The sequence below is a fragment of the Daphnia pulicaria genome, chromosome 1 (genome assembly GCF_021234035.1).
Source record: "Daphnia pulicaria isolate SC F1-1A chromosome 1, SC_F0-13Bv2, whole genome shotgun sequence".
In the NCBI taxonomy this organism is placed as follows: Eukaryota; Metazoa; Arthropoda; class Branchiopoda; order Diplostraca; family Daphniidae; genus Daphnia; species Daphnia pulicaria.
In genome coordinates this window covers 26077674-26094959 of record NC_060913.1, presented here as the reverse complement: position 1 = coordinate 26094959, position 17286 = coordinate 26077674, and the positions used below count along the sequence as shown (strand labels likewise).

Genomic DNA, 17286 nt, shown 5'->3' with positions numbered 1-17286 from the left:
ATCATTTCCATGTGGAGGCACGGAGCCACAGAGTAGTCCTGGATGACGAGGCGGAAGTAGCGGGCTTCAACTGCCGTCGGCGAATTCACCACGGTCATGCTGGTGCATTCGGCAATGCGGGAATTCGACTAAGGCTCCTTCGGGGCTCTTGTATTCGCGGAAGGGGTCGTCGGCCTCATCGGCGCACTGGAGTCGAATGGACGAAGCGAAAGCGACGCCGCTGCACCCGCGGAGGACAGGCTGGGTGCGGAATCCGCGCAGGACGGTCGGCGACTTAAAGTCAATCATGACCCAATCGCTGCCAGAACAGCTTTCGGCTCCACACCATCCGCCTTTGGTGCTGAGACGGACGTTCACCTTCGGGAATCCCCTCTCTCCCGACGAGACGGAATGGGGATGGGGAACGACTCCATTGCCCAGGCCGAGGCCGACAACAGGTTGACAGTTGACAGTCCATGCAAGTTTGGAATGAATCCGGATATCACAGGTTGTTTAACGTTATTCAAAGTCTTTTTCTTCTTGTAATAATCATCCCATCATTTTAACGTTTACAGTGGGTCCTTCAGCTTCTTTCACGCGAAGACCTTTCTAAAGTACAGTTGTCGCCTGTGCAGGGAAAAGATCAAAACGGAGAAAATGTTCCGCATTCATTCGAAAATAGGATCCAGTAGCTCATTTCACAAAAAATGCTGCCGTCTCACCTTCTCAGAGCCGAAAGTTCACGATTATATATAGTGATGATTGCCCGCACAACCATTTCTATTAACGAACACGCAGACATAATCAACGGAAATTTTATTACTTAAACAGTACCTACTTTTGGACTTATATAGTATGGCGGTGGCCTATTTTCATCGTTCACCACTTGATTCAACAAGTTTATATATTTTCACCCTTACATTTTAACAAATAGTTTGTCCCTCGAACAAAGTAATTGGGGTGGCGGTATTTTTTTAAATAATTGACATTTTGGCTAAGGAATGAAATATTTAATGTTCGTCTCAAAAATGTATTAATACAAGAAAAAAAGAGAAAATTCAGCTAAAAATTCATATTTTTTAAAAAAGTAGAAATCATCATTTTAGAGCTAGCAACTCTTGGGACTTGGGCTCCCATCCGGATTGTCATTGATTAAGGTTAAAATCTTGGTGAATTAAGGTGAAAACAGGATCATTTGAATTTTACCTCCGAGTTGAGGAAAACGTGGCAGTGAGCAGGTAAACCATCACGTTCGGCTCGACCGATTTCCTGGACGTCATTTTCTAAGTTTTTCGGAGCGTAGAAGTGGATGATGGCCCGGATGTCGGACTTGTTTCAATGTCTTTTAATGTCTTTTTTTTCTAATTTGTTCAAATTCCCTCCCGCCCGCCCGACTCCATTGCCAGTGTATCTATGTGTTTATTTCCATCTGTAATAATAGAAGGACGTCGAAAGGGAGAGACCGTAATAATAATCTTAGATAAGATGGATAGATAGATCTTAGATAAGATCTTAGCTAATCTCTCCAGTTTAAGACTTGGTCGTCTACATGTTGCTCACGTTTATTCATTCATCCTTTTCTTTTGAATATTCAAAGTTGCTGATAAGCCCGGCGCTATTAATACCACTTTCTGGGAAGCCAAGCTGTCATTCGAAATGGGGTTGCCGGCCTTGCGCTTTTACAAGTCCACAAGAATGGCGGCCGAATGGATTTCGCTCTGTACGTGTCTGTATTAGACTACAGACTATGTGTAGAGTACCGCCGACGACTACGGCACGGCCTCATTACACAATGGAAACGATGGATGAAAATAGCAAAACACAATGTCCGTCAGTGAATCGCGTTGAGGCCGACGTCCGTTTACATTCGTGAGTGACTTCTGTTTCTGTGAAAGAACCTTGGTAGGTATGTGAGGTAAAAAAAAAACTAGTTTTACTATAAAAGAAAGAACTTACTTGACCTTTACAACTTTACTTGTTAAGCGTGACTCTTCCTCACTTCAATCTCATAAGAAGAACTCAATTATTTCATTTTGAACTCATTTTCTCATAAGAACTTAATTAACGACTTCTTTACTTGTCAAGCGTGAATCTCAAAAGACTTTCACACTATAATTTTGGGTGGGTTTTAGTTACCAAATTGACTATTGCAACAGACTAGATTTTTCATTATAAGCTATTTCTTCAATAAAAGGACTCAAATCATGACCGTATGTTGGACTGAACTAGCTGCTGATGCAAGCATTATAAGACTTGAAGTCTGTCTGCTGAACATGATTTTAAAAAATCCGAAAAAATCGCCAAACCGGTTCGCCCAAATCATGTAATTTAGTGTGTAAGCCCAATAAAAAGTGTAACTACAAAGTAATGAAATTAACATAATTAACGACATCATTGGCTATTTGATATACGTGACTCTATCCTTAGTCCTTACTTCAACCTCATAAAACTTTGCATACTACAATTTCGGGTTGGTTATGGAAATCTATAGTATTTCCTATCGGACCCTCGCTCTATAAAAGAAAAAAGATCCATTGCCCATTTGAGGGTATATTAACGCCGAGTTTGAACGGAGACTAATCCGGATGACTATTAGTCACTCGTACAGCACAATACTTAAATGGGAATATCGTTTTTGGCGTGGTCGAGATATGCCAGACATCAGAGCTGAATTGACAGTGGGTCAAAAGCTAAAAAATAATGAAGGTGAATGCTGAATAGAAATGTCCAAGTTGAAAGGAAGTGAATTATATATTATCAATATTGGGGAAGGAACATATGGATAGCGCGTATACTTTACGTTATCCGCAATGAGATGTCTCAGCGTTTACGGAAGAACAAAACAAGGAAACGCGGCGCTGTTATAGCACTTATAGAACCGATGAAAAAACAATGGGTAAAAAAATTCCTTCCATCAAAAGAATAAAATCGTGGATTCCATTCATTAATGAAGAATGCGATTACAAAGGTGATGGTAACTTTGGAGTTGACTAGACAAAAGCGGATTAAATCGCTGAAATATCTTATCTCTTCATGGTTATCCCGGGCGATCCCGGGTTATCCCATGGGATAACATTATATAGTACTCCTGCAATCCAACCACTCTGCCGAATGATTAAAGTATCAGAATATTGCGGGGAGCGGGGTGTCAAATGCGCTTAGGTCTCTTAGGTCCTAACAATTGGCACTCTAAGGGGGCTGGTGGACACGACTAAACTGATTAATCAAATCAAATGATCCTATGCTGGAATTCAAACTAATAACTTTATGAAAAATCATAATTCTGGTGAAAAGAAATATCAAATTCCCCCTTGGAATCCTGAGTATGCTGCAGTCAAGTCTCACCTGAAGCGCACAGGTATCGTCTTGAGAATGAACAGTGAACCCATACCGTGCAGCGATTACGCTACGGTCAAACTCTTTAAATTATTTTTCTTTTTTTATGGATGTACCCGGATGTGGAATCGAACTCGGGATCAAATTGTTAGTATTTTATGACTACTAACTGAACTGACGCCTTATCCGACTCTCCCACCCGTCCAGTATCGAAACGTTAAGCTGCTAGATGGCTATGTCGTCTGTTACCAACAGTTTGAATTGAAGTGTCAAACAGCAACAAGCCAACAACTACTCGAAACCATATTCTCTTTCGTAAGCTTCTATGATTTCATAATTAAATTAATCAGTTGAGATTAGTTGCTGTTTAATTATTCAGAATATTCCAGCTGTCAATTACAATTTACAGCAATCATCAAGAATTGTAATGCAATCATTGTGAAGTGAAGTTAACTTCTTGGCTGGAATAATCTGGGTTTACTCGAAATCCTCCCATGGGATTAAGTTAATTCCTCTCCATGATCTGTTTTCTTCTGTTAGGTTTTTCTCTTCGAAATACCTTTTGGCATATGTCTTCACTTACTAGTTCTAGACGTGGTGCTACAAAGAAAATGAGGGTTACTGAAAAAACTAGCAAACCAAAGAAGCCTGTAGCTTCTTGTCCATCTCCTACTGAATCTGGAAGAGCTTCATCGCCAGACTCCTGTTCCATTTGTCTAGAACGGCATGATGATAGATCCCACACAAACAACTGCTGTCATGCATTTTGCTTTAAATGCCTACTGGAATGGTCTAAGGTGTGTAATTTAGTAACTACTCTTAAAAAATTTAAGGATTTTGACAAGATATTAATTACCCTCTAAACTTTTAGGTGAAACCAAAGTGTCCGTTATATAAGCAGCCATTTACCTCCATCATTCACAATGTAAGGTCCAATCAGGAGTACGATGAGCACAAAATACCAATTCCAGAACCTGATGCATCATCATCAGATGATGATGATGATGATGATCCTGATGACCAACTGCACAGGTAAAACAACTACAAGAGTAAACAAGTGTTTTTGCTAATATTTTTTATCACCTATGATCATTGATGAAACAGATCAACAGTTCCCCTACCAGCAGAACGTCGCCCTGTTAGAAATCGCTTGACTGGTACGACGAGTACCTTTCGTCGCCTCATTTATCACAGAGATTTGTGGGTTTGTCCACTTTCCGATTCTTCTGGACAATACCGACAAACGTCGCCAGAGTTTTTTCGGCTCAATCCCGACATAATTCATGGTTTCGTGCCCTGGCTCAACCGAGAATTGAACGTTTTACTCGTCAGCCACGAGAATCGTTTGTCGTACGTGTTGGAGCTAGTTCTTCGGCTGATTACTCGATTCCATATCCGCAGTCGAGCGTTCCGCCTAGCCATTCAATCTTACATCGGCGGCTATACGGAGCACTTCATACACGAGTTTTTCCAATATGCCCGTTCGCCCTACGACATGTATGGATTCGATGAGAACGCCGACTACCAGCCCAGGAATAATCTGCAGCAAGAGGAAGTGGCCGTCAGTGATTCCAGTGATGAAGATGTTCTTGGAACTCGACCAATCATTAATTCGCAAGCTCCTGTAGTAAAAGTTTCCCAAAAATAATTTATCCCAATTCTTCAAATGCATTTTTCTTAATTAGGCATCCCGTGATATTCTGCTGCCTCCTTCTCCCAAGCCGGGCCCTAGTGGAATTGGCCGAAGTTCGTCTGCGGTGGTTATCGACGATGGTCAGAGTTACTCCGCCATGCCGGGGCCTTCCAGTTCACGACGGAGACCATCAGACGAGGATGAGGACGACGACCTGGACGTTGAGAATGTGGAAGTAATCAGTCCGTCTTCCCCCCTGGTGATAACGCTATCGGAATCGGATGAGGAACGGGAAGAAGAGTCGGAGCGAAACGAAGCCAGCTCTTCTCGCGGCAAAGCTCTCAAACAAAGAAGTTCCCCTGGCAAGAGCAAGAGCCGCAGTCGTTCAAAGAGGTATGTTTCATCATCCATTATTTGTGGATTAAATTTTAAAACCAGCCGAGTTATTTTTTAAATCATTATTTCCATTTAAGGTCTGGAAGCAAAAGCCGCAGCCGCTCTAAATCTCGCGGGCATTCAAAGTCCAAGAGCAAGTCCCGTTTGCGTTCTCCGAGAAAGTCTCGATCCAAGTCGAGGTAATGTTTTATATATAATCTTAAATAATAGTTGTAACCCGATCGCCACGCTTCAACCTCTGCATCTTGAGAATAGAAGTGCCTAAATTTATTATGAACGGGTATATTAAAGATCGCGTAGGAAGCATCCTTAGCCTACTATAGGATTGGATGTGCCGAAAAAGTAAAAAACGATGATGACAAGTTTAACTTAATTTATGGAAAGTTCTAGACGTGATTATACTAATGATTTGAACAATTTTTATTCAGGTCTTGCGACAAGTCTATGGATAGATCAAAGAGCAAGTCACACTCACGTTCGCCAAGAAAGTCTCGCTCCAAGTCCAGGTGAATATCTCGATTAAGATTATGAATGTTTTCATGTCTCCCGATCGCCACGCCTTTTTCTTGCACCCATGGGAAGAAAGGTGCCAAAATTACAAACGGGAATATTAATTGGCCACGTAGGAAGCAGCCGAGATTCAAATTAATCTTCAGGCTGTGCCTTAAACGGAGGCAACAATAAAATCGAAACGCTCCAAAGCTTTTAATTGGTCGCATTCAACATTTAAATTTACAATTTGTCTTGCAGGTCTCGTGACAAGTCAGTGGATAGAGATCGTTCTGTATCTCGTGACAAGTCTGTTGAACGCGCTGCATCGAAACAGTCGAGGAGTAAGTCAAGGTACAAACCTCCTTCAATGCTTTATTTTTAATAAATGTTAAATGATGATTTCATCTTTCGGGTCTGAATTGTATCTTGATGACTACCTTTTTTAGGCCTACTGATAATCAATTACCACTGTTGATATCTTAATTGCTGTCAACAAACATTAACATTCTTTATTTTTGTTTTTCAGGAAGAGATCTCATTCTCGATCCCGTTAACGATCAGTATCTCGCAGCCGATCTGCCAGTGGCAGTCCACGCAGGGACGATCGTGATGAAGACGAGTAAATGGATAATGGCAATCGGTCAAGTCCCGATAACCGCGATTAAATGGCATCGTTTTAAGAGTTTCCCCCTCCCCCTCCTTTTTTGACACCTAGTGATGAAGGACCACTCTACGACCCCTACACTTTCCCTGAACGTTGAAAATTTCTCTGTTCCCTTTGCTCATTTTTTGTTTGCGTTCTTAATCATCTCTCTAACCTTTGTTTTATTTAGTATCTTACTTAGATCGGGAAAAATTCTTCTTTATTCCAGCGCCGATCCAGTTATGCACATAAGTTAGCGTACCTTGTTGGTGAATCAACGATGACGCAACCACATGAAGACTGAATCGACTTCCTTTTTATCTTTAAATTACCTTTCATTTAATTTCTCCCTTAAGTTTTGTCATTTTTAACGTGTTAATTTTTTCACTCGTACGAAAGAACTACAGACCAAGTAGGAGGTTTTTTTTTTAAGTTTGTTTGTCATAGCGGATATCGACAATTTTCATGCAATTTTTTATCTGTTTCAACTTCATGGGCCATGTCAACTCAAAAGTGTGATAAAGAACGCCCCTTTGTGCCATGTAATCAAGGAACGAGCAAGAGCAATAAACTTTTGTTTTTAAATGAGGTAGACTTACTAATGTTTGCGTGGTATGAATGAGACTTAATGTGAGACTAGAGAGAGAGAAGAACAAATTATAAATAGAGAAGGAAAAGGTCGTTCCATCTTCTGACTGAAATTAATAGAATAAAACTTATGTCGTCTTTTTAGCTCGGCTTCACCTATGACCGAATGGTTCCGATTCCTCCCTCTTGTGTGTTAAAATTTTTTATTATATCAGACACACCCCAAAAATATAATTTTTAATCATAATCAAAATTGGGGGGTTTTGGTCAACGCAACGCAATCAGATGATTAGCTAACCGGTTGGACGGACCTCAAAAGTTCACACGTGTGAACGGTTCCACTCGTCGTGTACACTCTTCTCATATAAAATAAAATTTGATAATAAACATTGTGTAGCCCTTTGATGGATGAACTTAATATTTCAACCTGATGATAATAATGATGATGATGATATTGTTTTGATTCCCAGATAGAGCAAAGGGAGGGGGGATAAGACTCCCATTGTTCATCCTCCACCCTCTATCATGAAGATAGACAGAAGAGGGGGGGGGGGGGATAGCGACCGTCTTTTGACGGATCCGGGAAAAGCTACTGCTGTTCCTGCTCTCCCATCTGTATTAGAAACGGACGGTGGGGTGGCGCGGATTTTGAAATTGCTATTGACCTATGCGCGTTCCGAATCTCTTGAATAGAGCGTGAACGGTAAAGTCCGCGAAGGTATTATATACTGTTGAGACGCTGTTGCTTTTTTTTTAATCAAAATTTAGTTGTATATGCAATATGAGTCCTTTTGCCAAGATTTTAATCGTTTGATATTTGAAATAAATAAAACCAAACATTTATGATATACGCAGTCCAATACATGAAACACTACTCATAAAATAAATGAAGATAAAAAATAGCGCATTGGAATTAAACGAGCTCGGACTCGGACAGACTCTGGCTCGGATTGCAGAAAACAACTGTTGTACAGTACGTGTTTGCAGTCGCCGAGAATTTCACGTCCACCAATATCCATCGAGTTAATAATTTATGCATTTTTCTTATCAATTGTTATAAATTCCAGCCTAATTTTTTTTCCCAACAAAATGAAAATAAAAGTGCAACAATTTTTTCGAATTAATCCAGTTTGGCATCGTGACGTTGTTTAAACGCTTTTGTCGTCTGCTACACATGTGGTGTCTCTCTCTGACAAAAATTGCGAAGTTTCTTATGTGATAGCTCATTGAGTCATTTCGGATATTTTTAAAGGAAAACAAAAGGTAACTTGGCTAGAAAATTTTACTAGCAACAATATAAATGTACAACGCGTTTTACTATCGGGGTGACATTCAAATACCTCATATTTGATTAAATGGCCAAAACGTTCTAGAACATTTTAGTCCTCAACTTTGTGAAAATTTTGTTTAGAAAATAACTTGATTGATTTTTTTTTTAAATCTTGTCTCTGAATTCATTTTACATACTGTAGTATATTCAAACTAGATAAGGAAAATTAATTGATTGTCACTTAAGATTCTGTAGTTTAACGGTTTATTATTTTCTGTTTCGTCTCACCTGTTTAAACAGCTGTTGATTATTTACAGAATTGGAATAATCAGAAATGGTCAACGAGGATCGAAAAGACGTTTGTGACGACCGAGATTGCCACAATAAAGAAAGAGAAGGTGATCGAGAGCGAGAACGCGACAACAAAGATCGTGAAAGGGATAAGGATTACAACAAAGATTGTGACCGTGTCAATGATCAAGACAACAAAGAACTTGTCAGAGACCGTGATCGTGAGAGGAGAGAACGTGAAAGGATGAAATCACGCAGTCGCTCTCGTAGCCGTGATCGTACAACAAGAAGACGTAGATCCAGATCCCAGTAATTAATCTTGATTATGTTTATCTAAAATTCCAATGATTCATTTGATTTGGTGTTTCAGGTCACCAAGGGACCATCATGACCGTAAAGATGTGAAAACTGAACAAGATGCTAAAGATCAGGAAGCAAGTGAAGAGAATAATGAACAGCAAGCGATCAAAAAGGAGCCATTGTCACTGGAAGAATTGCTGGCCAAAAAGAAAGCCGAAGAAGAGGAAAAGAGCAAACCCAAGTTTCTAGCAAAAGAGGAGCATGCAGCTGAAGCCATGAGGAAGCAACAGGAGCAAGTTGAAAATCAACGGAAACAGCAAGAAGAGGAAAGATCAAAACGGAATGCCTTTTTTCAGGTTTGCATTCATATCTTACGATAGTTCTTCTTTTAGATTTGACATGGCATCTTTTAAAATTTATTCCAGGCGGATGAAGAGACCAACAGGGATATATACGAGGTATATAAACACCCCATTGCAACAGGACCGCAACAACAGCGACCAACGGCTGGCCAATCTGCTTACACGGCTTCAGAAGTTGCCCCACAACAACAACAATATGTCACTCCGGCGTCTGGCATCCAACCAGGACAGTGCAGCATTTGCCACCTCAGCAGCCTGCCCATCCAGTTGCCGCACAGATTCCACTAATGGCCCAACAAAACTTGATTCCCGTGCAAGCCAGCAGTAGCAGTAACATTGGATCTCCTGTGCCGACCTCAATCCAGCCATCGACGAGTGTTATGACACAATCAAATTCGATGCATCCGGTCGTGCTGTTGCCTACATCGGCTCCAATCCAGCAACAATCGCAGCCTACACGCTGGCTGGATGGCCAATCTGCTTACACGGCTTCAGAAGTTGCCCCACAACAACAACAATATGTCACTCCGGCGTCTGGCATCCAACCAGGAATGACAGTGCAGCATTTGCCACCTCAGCAGCCTGCCCATCCAGTTGCCGCACAGATTCCAGTAATGGCCCAACAAAACTTGATTCCACTTCCCCGATATAGGACATGCTACGGCTGCGGTAAACCTGGGCATGAGGCAAAAGATTGTCCCAATCCCAATGGAGGTAACTTTTTTTTTTAAATATTTATTATTTAGTATGCTATAAATTGTTTGCTTAACTTTTTTCCAGCACGGCGAACGAGTTATGCCCCATATGGCGCGTTATATGGACGGCACAATACAGCACCGCTTCGAAGACACAGCACGGCCATTGGAGCTCCTGTGCCGACCTCAATCCAGCCATCGACGAGTGTTATGACACAATCAAATTCGATGCATCCGGTCGTGCTGTTGCCTACATCGGCTCTATTCCAGCAACAATCGCAGCCTACACGCTGGCTGGATGGCCAATCTGCTTACACGGCTTCAGAAGTTGCCCCACAACAACAACAATATGTCACTCCGGCGTCTGGCATCCAACCAGGAATGACTAGAGGAGGCGCTGGCGGCGGCAGAGGAGGAGGAGGAAGACCCTGCTTTAATGTAATTTTCTTGCTTCTTTCGTATCATATAATATTAATCATGAATCTGCTTCATCTGTTTTGAAATCCTAGTGCAATGAAGAAGGTCACATGTCTAGAGAATGCCCCAAGCCTTCTACCAGGGGAGGTGGTAGAGGAGGAGGAAGAGGAGGAAGCACTGCGACGTGTTATAATGTAAATTTATTTATTTCACTTTTTAAATTGTATCGTAGTAATCAATTTGAACCTTATAATGTAGTGCAATGAAGACGGACACATGTCTAGAGAATGCCCCGAGCCTTCCACCAGGGGTAGAGGAGGAGGAAGAGGAGGAGGTAGCGGTGGTGGAAGGAATACTTGCTTTAAGGTGAGTTTATTGTAATTTAATTTAGTTGTTGATTTCCTGATATCTAATATTTTACTTTCTATTTTAGTGTAATGAAGAAGGGCACATGTCAAGAGATTGTCCCAATGGAGGCAGTAGCGGGGGAGGCAGTCGCTCCCGATCCAGTATCGCGCCTGCCGATGATGATTGGGGAACATCTTACGCCACCAGCAGCAGCAGTCCATGGGCTACGGGTGCTAATGCAGCTCCTAGAGGTAGATCAACACCAAGTGCCAGCAAGTCAAATGACGATGATTGGGGAGCGTCTACCACTGCACCTGGAACAACACCGAGATCTGGGTATAATTTTAATTCTGGATTTATTTATTTAAAAATGTGTTTTATGTAATTGTTTTCGTTTGATTTTGCAGTGATGGTCGAAGAAGCTCCCGCCCAGGTGGTCGCAGTCCACGACAGATTGAAATGGGTGATGCCACTCCACTCAACGACGAGTGACGTTCTAATAATCGAACCCGAAATTGCATTCATTTAATTTCTCCCTTAAGTTTTGTCATTTTTAACGTCTTCATTTGTTCACTCACACGGAAGACCTACACTACCAAGTAGGATATTTTCTTTATAGTTTGTTTGCAATGTCGGATATCGACAATGGAAGAATTTTCATGCAATTTTTTTTGTTCTGTTTCATCTTCATGGGCCTGTCAACTCAGATAACGAACGCCCCTTTGTGCCATGTTGTAATGTAATCAAGGAACGAGCAATAAACCTTTTTTTTAAATAAAGTAGATTTATTAACGTTTAAGAAACTAACGCCCAGTTCTTAATATGACTACTTTGTGTAGAGAAATCGACATGATTTATACTGATACAATGGCCCTTGCTGTTTTTGCTTTTCTGCACAGGCTGCCGTTGATGACTCAATTGGCGTCAACATTTTCGGTTGTTGTTTTCCAGCGACCGTCGCATCTAATACGTGTCCGTCTTTCTTTTATATAACCGACCCCCCCCCCTCCATTTTCTCGATCCCGCAAAAATAACGATGCATCTCTCTCTCTCTACTTTTTTGTGGTTTTGAATACTAATCATCTTTCTTGGGCGAGCGCGGGTGGGAAAAACGCCGACGACGCCGAGGAGAGCTGAAGCGACGGTCGTGGGTATATCGAGTAGCTTTTATAGCCGCAAACGACGTCGTTAGACATGATTAAAAAAGCCCCGCCACCACCACAACCACCAGCACCGTCACTACCAGCAGCAGTAGAGCTCCTAGTCAGCTCCTAGCCGCTTTCCCCACAGTCAACACATCCATCCCGGTATTGACTCTTTTGCTCTTTGTGTCTGCTGGCTGGCTGGCTGGCGTCACACGGCGTCGTGTAACATTACACCTATTAGTGTGTGTCTATTTGGGCGGACACGCTGGGCGACGTTGCGTAGCGGAGCGTCGGCCGATGGGAAACCATCAGGGCTTGATTGGATAGAAAGAACGCGCTGCTGCTGCTGCTGCTGCTGCTGCTGCTGGCCAGGGACGGATACACACACATTTGTTGACACACCACATCGAGTGTGTGTGTGTGTGTGTGCATATATTTGTATCAGCGGCGAAGCACTCGACAACATTGCGGCAATACAACAACTAGAGAGAGTCGGCACCCGCCCGCTATTGAGTCAACTGCTGCCCTGCTGTTGATTGTTGAGCCACCAGCCTATCCACCACTATTCGGGTTGAATGGTTGATACACGCGCCGGCGCCCCATCTCATTAATTCCTATCTAAACATCCGCCGCGACGCGTGTACAATTACACTCGATAACTGGCGGATGGATTCGGTGTCCCGGGACATCAATTGTCAACCGATTGCCGAGAGACGGCATTTGTTACAAATCAAATAACAATTTCCCTTTTTTTTTTTTTTTTTTTTTTTTTTTTTTATTAAGAGATAATAAGGATCGAAACGGAACTTGCAAAAATTAATTTCAAGTGAGGAATATGAGGAAAATAATTTTTGGTCTTTTTGTTTTGTTTTTTTTTTTGTTAAAAAAGAGGGGGAAAATATTAGAACCACAATTCATGGCGGGGAATTTAATTGGGGCTTTTTTCCTGACTGGAATAAATCCGCAACGGCTGCACGGCGGATTAATAAGGGGGTATGATTAATAAGGGGCGCCCACTTGTTCCTACCCCTCGCGTATATCTCCTTTTTTCTTATTCTCCGGGTCGCAATTAGTGAGAGGGAAAATTCCGTTCATTACACAACACCCCCCCCCCCCCCGTCACGCAACTGCTGCATGGGGCGGGGTAAGAAGAAGAAGTAGAAAAAGACTAAATTTAAAAAAGAAAACAAACAAATAAAAAAACTGCATAATAAACCGTGCTTGTACACCGGGGGGAGATTTACACTTGTAGAGATTAGAGCCGACACGTTTATGAAGTGACGATGGAAACGTCAAAAAATCCTGACGTCGAAACTCGAAACTCTGAAAAGCGCCAATGACTTGAAAATAATAATAATTAAAAAAGGAGGATTGAAATTCAATGGGTTGGTGACCAGCTGCTCTGCTCTGCTCGGAGGGGAGAAATAACTAATGAGGAGTCGTCCAGATTCTCATGAATAGAGCAGAATCAAGTTGCCGAAACTCTTGGGCGCCTCTAGAGATGGTTGTGTAGACACAAAACTAAAATAACAGTGCAACGGAATAATTATAATAGCGACCGACCGAGTCTATAGATAGGCCTACATCCAGAGACTGTTGTAACTTAATTAACCTGTGACCCGCTAGATATTTGAAACATATGCAGCGTATTAGTTCATGGAGACTTTCAGCTTCCCCCGCCTTTATTATAAAGTAGGGTTTAGCCGCTGTCTCATTTTCAACTTTTTCTTACTTGTTGTTCCTGATGAACTATTTTTCGTAACCCATTTTTTTTTTTACTTTTTATTTAGATCAACAGTAGTCCGTTTGATGGGAGGAACTGCCAATGTCCATCTAAGTTTTGCAGACTATCCTGTCTTGCGTTTTCAACTTTTCTGTGGTTGTAGCCCTTGCATGGATGCCTGGCCGATGGATGCCTGCATGGATACCTGACCGTATTTCCCAGGCAGCTAATAAAAAAAGGTAGGACAACTTTTATCTCTATTAACTTCTCTTTAGACTATTTGCGATTATATAAATCGAGCCTATAGAGACCAATGATTATTCCTGAGCTTATGTCACTAAATAACGCACGGCTTGGCGATTTTGTACCTCACAACTTTTTTTGTCTGTGGATAAGCAATCAAATTCAAAAATAGTTGAACTTAAACAACCATGAGAAAAGTGCAAGTCGAAAATGAATTTGTGACCAAGTTGAGGGAGGGCGATCCGGTTTTATCGTCCAGGTGGATGACGGTCACGCTCAAAAGTTCTTGTTGTTGTTGTCAAAATTGTTGGGTTTGGTTATTCGCGTTTGACATTGCACATTCCTCGCCGCCAATGGATCGTATTGTCTCTCGCCAAGAAAAGCGCAGCAACGCCCTTAACAATTTGTTCTGTCGGCGAATGCAAATCAGAACCGGTTCCTGCACAGAGCCAATGGCATGGCCAGTCATTGAGCTCATCGTCCGTTTTTAATTTCCTTTGCATCTGTTCGTTTTCAATTCTGCGCTGCTTTTCATTTGTGGGAAATGGCATTGTTGTGCCAGTGTTGCTACTTTCTCTCGATCGTGGCCAAGATTTGTTAGGTTAGTTATTGGCGGCAGTTGAGACTTGTGGGCTGCAGCAGAGCCGCTCTCGGTGTCAGCCAATGTAGCGCTTGCCGTTCACCACCACCAGACTTGGCGCTGCGCAGCACTAGATGGGCAATTGAAGATCGTATATAAGCCATGGCGTCGATGGCATCTCTCGTCACAAAGTACCTGGTTGGCCTCTTTTTCCTCATCTTTCTGCTCTTCCAACAAGCCATCATCCGCATGGCCACTTTAGATGGACACCAGGAGCAGCAGCAGCAGCAGCAGCAGCAGCAACCAACAGGTAGCAAATATTAGCCAACACAAATAGTCTTGAATTCCTTCATTCATTTTGCGTTTGGTGTTCGATAGGAGTTGCGGTGGTGTGGCGGCAGTCACGACCACAACAACCGAGTCAACATCCAGCACCAAGCGGATTTTAATCGTGTCAACGTGGCGATCGGGATCGTCGTTCCTGGGCGAACTCATCGCCATAGTTCGCCCGGCGTTTTCTATTCCTTCGAGCCCATGGCCAAACACGCCCCGTTCCTGTTCCGCTGTCACTTTCCCGACGACTACATCCGGTTCATCAACGGGACCAATCACGTGAAACTCAACCGGCGGATCTGGAACGAGTGTCAATATCACGAGCGCCCGTCCTTGTGCCACCAACCGCAAATGCTGGCCCAGCTCTGCTCTTCTTTTCCCGTCAATTTGATCAAAGTCGTCGAGTTGTCGGTCAAAGATCTCGTCGCCTTCACCACCAATTCGTCGTCGGCTCTTGCCGGCCATCCCGTGACGGACCGTTGGAAAATCGTCTACCTGGTCCGCGATCCTCGCGGCTACCATGGCCTCCAGGGCCAAACTAAAATGGTGGATGGCCAATCGGAATTGCCGGGAACCGGCCCGACTCTGTGGCCGCATCGAAGAAGATCTCGACTTGCTGGAAAAGCATTTCACTGCCGGCCGGGATTACCTTCTGCTGAAATTCGAAGATTTGGCTTTCAACGTCCGATCGGAGACAGAGAAACTCTTTCGCTTCCTGCAACTGCCCGTCTAGGACCTCACGACGGCCTTTCTCGACACTCACATCAGTCGAATAACCAAACGGCCTAAAAGGATCCGTTTTCCACCGTCCGGCAATCGGACGCCGTGGCGTTCAGCTGGAAAACGAAATTGTCGAAGAAATTGCGCGCCATTTTTGAAAAAGATGGGCGTCATCGTTTAGCAAGTGTCTGCCGTTGAAAATCGCCTCACCTATAATAGTAGCAGCTTAATAGTTATATTCTTCTTCAAAGTTTTGGCTGGCTGCTGCTGCCTTTTGGTTTTTCTCTCTCATTTGCATCAGCCAACTGTGGCCGATTATTGGCCGGTTGCCAACTCGAATCATTTTCTATACACCAACTTGTTAAAAATTTTGGTTTTCAGCTCTTTTGTGTTATTTAATCCAATGGGATTCCGTGTCCATGTCGCATTGAAAATCACCACAGACGCATCTTCTTCTTTTTCTTTATAAGGACATTTCACATTTTGTTTTGGTTTTCCTGGATGTGGGAGGGGGGGATAGTATCGACCTTAAAACCCCCCGTTGTTTTTAAAAAATATTCTTCTCCACATTTTGGGAACATATGGGAAAAGTCGTTTGAATATTTTGTCCATGTTATTGTAGAGCTCGGGACTGGGTTGAAATTTCATACAAGTTATACAGAGAAATTTCTTTTGTGCTCAGCTAACAGCTCAAACAACACATTGTTCGCATGTAGACTCATTAATCACCGTGAATAATAATTTAACTTCATATAATAAGACAACTTTTGGGCTTTTGTGTGTGTGTCGGGGTGTTGGACGGGTTTACTATCAACCCAGTCGATCCTAGATGTATCCTGATAGATGTTGGTGATTTGCACTGCTGCTCAATAGAGAAAGGGGTCTTCAAGTCCCGCGGGAAATATTCACGGATAAGACAGTACATTACGTACCGGATCTGGTTGGGATCCCTCCTCCTCCTACCCACTCGAAAAGAGTGATGGTGATGGGTCCCCCCCACCCCTCCTCTTGAAAATTGCGTATAGTAATAACTTTTTGTGGCGCGCTAAAGGTCACAAATATCGACTCGCCGGGTTTTTTCGTTGTTGTTTTGTTGCCGTTTCTGGCTTTTTTAATGAGGACTTGCTGATTATCTGGCCGTTTTATGACAACGCGTGGCCTTAGTTAATAATAAGTAGTAGGCAGTCAAATAGATGAGTATTTATTAATAATAAATAATATTAAATACACGCGCATTCTTTAACCGCCGCCCAATTCTTGTTTGTTTTTTATCGGGACTGTTGGTTTGAATTCTCGACAGATGGCGTTTGATGTGTGTCTCTACTTACCACCACCAGATGGCTATCGAGTACAGGCAGGAGGCAGCAAAACATCTGAACAAAAATTCAATTCAATCTGTGAGACGAGACTGGATATTTGTTTAATTAATTAAAAAATCACGATTGTCAAGTCTTTCGTAATTTCTAATTCATAAAGAAATGTCAAGTAGGCCAATGCAACGCTACTGGTCAGTTTGATAAAGTTTGCATGTTAATATCTGGTTTGGCGGGTCGTCCCAACAGCCCACCATGCTGCAAAACGTACGATCAAATAAGCAATGACGAATGCATTCGGCAGAATGGTAAGTAAAATGTTAGACATCAAATTTCTTTTTCAGTTTTTAAATCTCAAAATTTGCAAACAGGATCTGCTAGTGCAGCTAATCACCGTTAACATCAGACATGAGGATCTGGGGTGAGGACCTGGGTTGAAATGAAAGGTATTCTCTAGTAGTTGTGGAATATAACAAAAA

General features: G+C 42.5%; 3 protein-coding genes across 3 annotated transcripts in view; all 3 read left to right on the top strand.

The window, feature by feature from the left end:
• The window catches only part of LOC124314010, a 379219-nt gene that overhangs the window by 83845 nt on the left and 278088 nt on the right, over positions 1 to 17286 (top strand). The window lies entirely within an intron of this gene.
• On the top strand, positions 8220 to 11523 carry LOC124320273 (zinc finger CCCH domain-containing protein 18-like). Its single transcript, XM_046783080.1, has 10 exons — positions 8220 to 8330; positions 8655 to 8937; positions 8999 to 9284; positions 9354 to 9485; positions 9797 to 10004; positions 10071 to 10423; positions 10495 to 10596; positions 10661 to 10768; positions 10836 to 11086; positions 11158 to 11523. The coding sequence occupies exons 2-10, from the start codon at positions 8672 to 8674 to the stop codon at positions 11240 to 11242; spliced, it is 1791 nt and encodes a 596-aa protein (XP_046639036.1). The 5' UTR covers positions 8220 to 8330; positions 8655 to 8671; the 3' UTR covers positions 11243 to 11523.
• Positions 14450 to 15563, top strand: LOC124320266. Its single transcript, XM_046783068.1, has 2 exons — positions 14450 to 14751; positions 14820 to 15563. The coding sequence occupies exons 1-2, from the start codon at positions 14704 to 14706 to the stop codon at positions 15561 to 15563; spliced, it is 792 nt and encodes a 263-aa protein (XP_046639024.1). The 5' UTR covers positions 14450 to 14703.